The sequence below is a fragment of the Pinus tabuliformis genome, chromosome 5_2 (genome assembly GCF_031772625.1).
Source record: "Pinus tabuliformis cultivar Carrire ecotype Pingquan chromosome 5_2, CPIR1, whole genome shotgun sequence".
NCBI lineage: Eukaryota > Viridiplantae > Streptophyta > Pinopsida > Pinales > Pinaceae > Pinus > Pinus tabuliformis.
This window is the reverse complement of record NC_142306.1, coordinates 283,919,615-283,925,486: the sequence shown is the minus strand read 5'-3', so window position 1 is coordinate 283,925,486 and position 5,872 is coordinate 283,919,615. Positions and strand designations below refer to the sequence as shown.

At 34.8% G+C, this 5,872-nt stretch overlaps 1 protein-coding gene across 1 annotated transcript; it reads right to left on the bottom strand.

The window, feature by feature from the left end:
* Positions 1–4,312: 4,312 nt before the first annotated feature.
* Positions 4,313–4,645, bottom strand: LOC149158628 (germin-like protein 1-1). Its single transcript, XM_089434053.1, has one exon. It carries the CDS (start codon positions 4,643–4,645, stop codon positions 4,313–4,315), a length of 333 nt encoding a protein of 110 aa, XP_089290179.1.
* Positions 4,646–5,872: the final 1,227 nt, after the last annotated feature.

The window sequence follows — 5,872 nt, the reverse complement described above, 5'->3', positions numbered from 1 at the left end:
CTTAAATCTGGCCTTTTCCTTTTTCCGATGTGATTTCCCTTTTAAGGGTTTTTTGCCATTTTTAGGGGTTTTTGCCTCTTTTTCCAAAGAAACAAGGCATCTTCTACATGCGATAACTTCTACATCCTAAGTCCATTTTAGCTCATTCTAGTTGCAGTAGATTCAGAAGGAAAAGATCTCTACAATGGGGCTATTTCCAAGAACTTCCTTGGACTTTGATTTTTCCTCTGTGAGGACCACTTAGACTTAGGAGTCTATCCAAAATCCATTTTGGATCATTAGTGAGAAAAATATCAACCATGTCTCTCTTTCATGGAACATAGTTAGAACTAACAAAGGAACAAAAGCTTCTTCTAGTATCATAATGATGAAAAAAATAAGAAACTAAATATTTAAAAATAAGAAAGAAGAAGTAAATGACTAGAGAAAAGATTCCCTTGCTTGGGCAATGTCAACAACCATATTAACTGTGTCACTCCTATCATCCTAAGTATTCTAGAATTCTTGTGTTTTGAGGGAAAAGAAACTATAGCCAACAAATTTGATTCGACATATATGGTGAGGAATGTAAATTTATTTCCTCTACTTGACTTCTTCAGGCGAGTTACTGTGCATCCGAACCCTCATGCATACCTTAATCCTCTCATCATTCTGTGGGAATCTTGTGACATACAATCACAGAATGAATCACAAATATAGATCTTTGTATAATTGATGGCAAGGCCCCATACACGAACCACAAAAAATAACTTAAGGATAGCTTGCAAGATAGGGTATTGACATCTTGTGCCACGACCATGTAGTGACCAAACCCACATGTTAATGGAAAAGAAGTGAGTGCCTCATGGCTTCTCAACCAAGATACAATCTAATTTTTTGCCAAAATCATAGTCCAACAAATGCAAGAAAATAATGCAGGCCAAATAGTTAGGCTTCGGCTTAGGAAGAGAATGCCAAAGAGTCTAAAGGTTCATTGCATGAACATAATCTTCAGTGGCATCAAATGCACTTTGCATGAACAGACAAATCCATGTTCTTTGTGTTTGGAAACTACTTAGAGGTTCTCCCTACGATGATTAACCTTGCAAGCTTAAAATTAGTGCCTTTGTTAGATACTTCTTTGGGTAGTGATATTTCCAGTGCATGTAAAGCCTTCCACATACGAAATCCAGTTGCAAAACAAGGTGTGTAGAGAATGTGTATCCGTAAAGATCACTTATAGTCCGTATAGAGGAGAGAAGGGCCTCCGTAGATAGAACTCACAATATATATATATATATATATATATTAAGAAATTCATAGCAGATAGACTCTAAAAACTATGTTAGCTTCCTATGTTATATGCCATGAGGACGATTTGATATTAAGAGTTAAATAATTTATATTAATAAGATTTTTATTATTGAGCAAGGTTCAATACTCATATATTGTCAACACACTTTTTATTATTTTTTTGAAATATTATTTTATTGAAATATTTACTTTTAATATGAAAAAAATATGTATCAATTTAATGTTAAGCCACAAAGAAATCACTCATAATTAATGCAATAAATTATTTAAAAATATTAAATAATAAAAAATTATAATCTAATTTTCAATTAATAATTTATATAAACACCAAAATAATATGTCATACTTCTTTTGTTTTTTTAAGAACTTTTTAACTAATTTACTTCCTAAATTTTATGTATAATTTTTTAGAAACTTACCAAAATACTTCGTATTCTTAATTATTGAAATGACATAGTATTAAGTAAAAACAAATTAAGCATTTTACTATATCATAATAAAACAGTTGTCAAAATAAAAAAATTATTTTTCCCCATATTTTAGTTTAAAAAAATCATTAATTTTACATATAGGCGAAAATTATTGAATTATAATAATATTTAAATTAAATATATATAAACCTAAGAGTAACTCGGAAAATAAAAGAGCGAAGATACGGAAGAGCCTATATACATATCCACATGCATTAAACTCAATTTGCAGTCTCTACATGTTCTCAAATTTAGTGGAAATGGATAACCAAATACATTAGAGTTGGAAATTATGAGAAATATGTTAAGTTAATAGTTATAACCTTGTAAACCTAGTATAACTTCCTAGTTAATCATGTTACTAACGTCAATTTTTGGTTAAGAAGGATTTGTTTTGTTTGGTTGAATAAAGTCTAATGGCGATGTCATCTGAGATATGCTCAACGATCTGTATCGAAGGGGGCAAAGAATTTGTTCAGCGCACATTGTTCCAGACAAACATATACAAATGGAATACTCGGTAAAGAAAGGCATTATACATCTGCATGAAACAAACAATGGAAAAAATATAGCAAACATTCTATTCAACCATGGCAAAATATAGCAAACATGTTATTAGTCCCTGCCATCTGGCAATGGCCAGGGACTATAGGAATCGAAATGTCGTTTTTAGCATTAAATTAAGCTATTTATCATCTTGAATAAGTAGCTACTATGATGAATAACCAAACTTTTTGAACAACAATCCATTTGATCGTCTTATTTAGCCTCTTCCCGAGGCGGGGAGGCTAAAAACATAAGGTTATATCATATTTGCGCTTCACATTTAGAGATTTAAAAATTTAGCTTGCAAGTAATGCTAGCATTAAATCAAAAAATCAAATTTCAATCATAGTATATTTCTTTAGTATACTAAGAGAACAAGCATCTCACTGTCTCTGCATGTACAGCTGCCACGACTTCGTTGACAACTGCTATGGCTTCGACAACTGCTATGGCTTTTTCCAAGTGTCTTGATCCATTGAAGTTATGACCTTTAGAAAACTGGAAAAATTCATTCTAAAAACCTCGCGAAGCATGCAATTGCAGGAGTGGGAACAACGGAGGAGTGGCAGAAATGGAGAGAGCGCTGGTTCCTATACCACGTTTTGGAGAATGAATTTGTGCGGCTCCTTTCATCTGCACCTGCACCACAGAAGACAAGGTATAAAACTTATCGGTGTCGTTGAATTTTACCAGGTTTATAGAATTAATTTTTCCACATAGAAAATTTGGGATGATGACATTTATTTCTAGGATTATCCTCCCTTCTGTATTCTATTTACAATAATGGCTTCACCCACAACAATAGTTACTCTGTAAGTCTGCAGTCTTAGGGTACAGTTCTACTTTTAAGTGCAAACAGTAATCCTCTGTTACTTAACCAGATAAATTGTATTTCCTCACATGCCTAATAAGTTCACCTATTAAACTTAAAACAATATTCCTATATTCATGATTTAAAAGGATAATGAATTTCCCATAATCTGATTTTCACTCAATAACTTAATAATCAATTAATAAATTCAACTATTAAATTCAACTATTCAGAATATCATATTCTCTATAACTTTTGTAGTGCAAGAAGTTTCTACAATTTATTGCTTTGTAGTATTCTAATGGAAGAGTTCAACTACTAAAGTCTAGATAAGCCAAACTATAGTGACATAACAGATTGATTATAGTTCATATCTCCAGCCGTAAGTATATTCATCCAAAGCACTAGATTATGACCTTAACATACAGAATTCCCATACGAACAAACCGATATTGCTATGACGACTTCTCTTTCTTATTAATCTCAAGCCAACATACGAGGCATTATCGCATTAGAACTCTAGTTTATTATAATAATGGAATTCTATACTTCCTCACTCTATATTTTTCCTTCTTATATCCAGATACAAGCATTTCGGTAATAATATTATTCTGACATATGATGCTCATCACGTATTTCCTTAATCTCAATTAACTGTATCCCTTCCATGAAGTGCATTATCCTAATGAATTTTGCTTTCAACCACATATTATTTTGCACATATTAAAAAAAAGAATATTAGGAGAAAACTGTACCTTTTGCACCTTTGTCTTCCAATTGTTTTTGGAATTGCACCTTCTTGTTTATCATCTGTAATCGCTCTTCAATGTTAAGGTGGCCTGCAGTCTGCCTGATCTGGGTTTTGCAAGAAAAGCCTTGCCCCCGGGGTGGCCTCTGCTTGCTAAGTTGAAACATTCTCAACCAGACGTTCCTCCAGTTACATGTATTATCTCAGACGGGGTTGTCTCCTTTCCACAAAAAACTGCGAGGAAGCTCGGAGTTCCAAGAGTATCCTTCTTGACTGCCAGTGCTTGCAGTTTCTGACCTTTCTGTGTTTTATCTCTCCAACACCACAAAGAGCATATCTTCCGCTTATCGCAGCTTCTCTTCATGAATTTCAAAGTCCACAGTTGTCTTCTTCTCAACTATGTGTAGGGCTTCAACATGCTCATCTCTTCTGCCCCATCGAAGCTCAGTACACTTCACGGAAGTGCACCACACCTTTGCGGAACACGAACACGTCTCCCTTCTCAAGCGTTTTGCTGAACAATTTATTGGCAGTGGTGATAAAGCCGACTGAGAGAGTACCCTCCATGACCACCAAGATTTCTGCGGCCCGTGGATGAGTGTGAGGGGGATTAAGGCTAAGAGGAGCAGCGAAATCAATCCGAGCCATGGATATTCCCAAGGTGTTTAATCCTGGTATCTGCATTACATTGGCCGAAGTGACGTTGGATCCCATCATGTTACCTGTATCCCCTGCAATATCTAGGCCCCTGAACATGAAGTCATCTGCAGTAACCATGCTTGCATCCGTACACGGGAACCCGTTCACATTAACTGCAATTACAGTCAAATAAACATATATATATATATATATATATATATATATATATATATATATATATATATATATATATGATCAGATTCACATCGCATGAAACGAATCGAAACCCTCCATCATGAGCTTGAGCTCATCCAAGCACCAACTCGATTTGGCATGAAAGAAAATAGCGTCAACTTTAAACAGACAACATTCACTAATCTCAACAACTGAAACTGTGCTATCAGAGCAAGAGTCGAGTTAAACAGACTCACTTGGATTTATATCGAGAACATTACCGTCACCTAACCGTTCTTGACTATTCAGATCATGCACAAAGGACGAACTCGAAGGACTCAATTCAATAGTTGTAAGTGGTTCCCTCTGAACTGAGCTATTCGACCACAATAATACGTAATTGCGGTTACTCTGGCCTAGTGGTAAATGCATGCACTGCTACTGACACATGAAATGCATGCAAAAGGCAATATTTGTGTGTTGGATCAGTTGAATCTTGATTTTTAAAGATACGGTGGACGCGTGCTTGCCTCGATGCCCGTAATGCTTTTGTGCTAGAATCTTTGAATTGGGTCTTTAATTCCACAAGTGGCTTTCATCGGTGGAATCAACGAATATTGCTGTGTTTGCCTTGGACTTTGGTATTTAATATGGGGTCTCATTTTCTTATTCACTCCATGTTTTGCAGAAGATTCTGGATTTCTCGAATTTTTTAATAATAAGGGATATGCCTTGTCATTATATGAAATGTGTTTGAATTTAGGTGAGATGTCAAATTTGTTACATGGAAAATGTACTTTATAATAATAAAATATTGTTATTAAGATAGTGTGAAATTTATACTTATTTTCCATTCTTATAAGATTTAAATTCAAAATTTAATAAAAGTTAAATAAAATATACTTACAATTCAAAATTTAATAAAAGGCTACATGTACTTTACGGCTTTAGCTCACAAGCGGTGGGAGCTATTAAGCACGAACAGAGAGTAGAGCTCTCTCTAGTGACTATATGGACCGTGCTCGTATCTGCATTCATGAAAGGATGAAACGCTTTATTTGGTTGGTTGGGCGCTTCGCTTGGTGAATGAATGAAATGGCTGGATAACGAACCGGCTGGGGAAAAAGCAAAACGGTCTGCCTTGCTTGCCCAATGGAATGTAGGGAAAAATCCAACTAGTGGTTCTGCTTT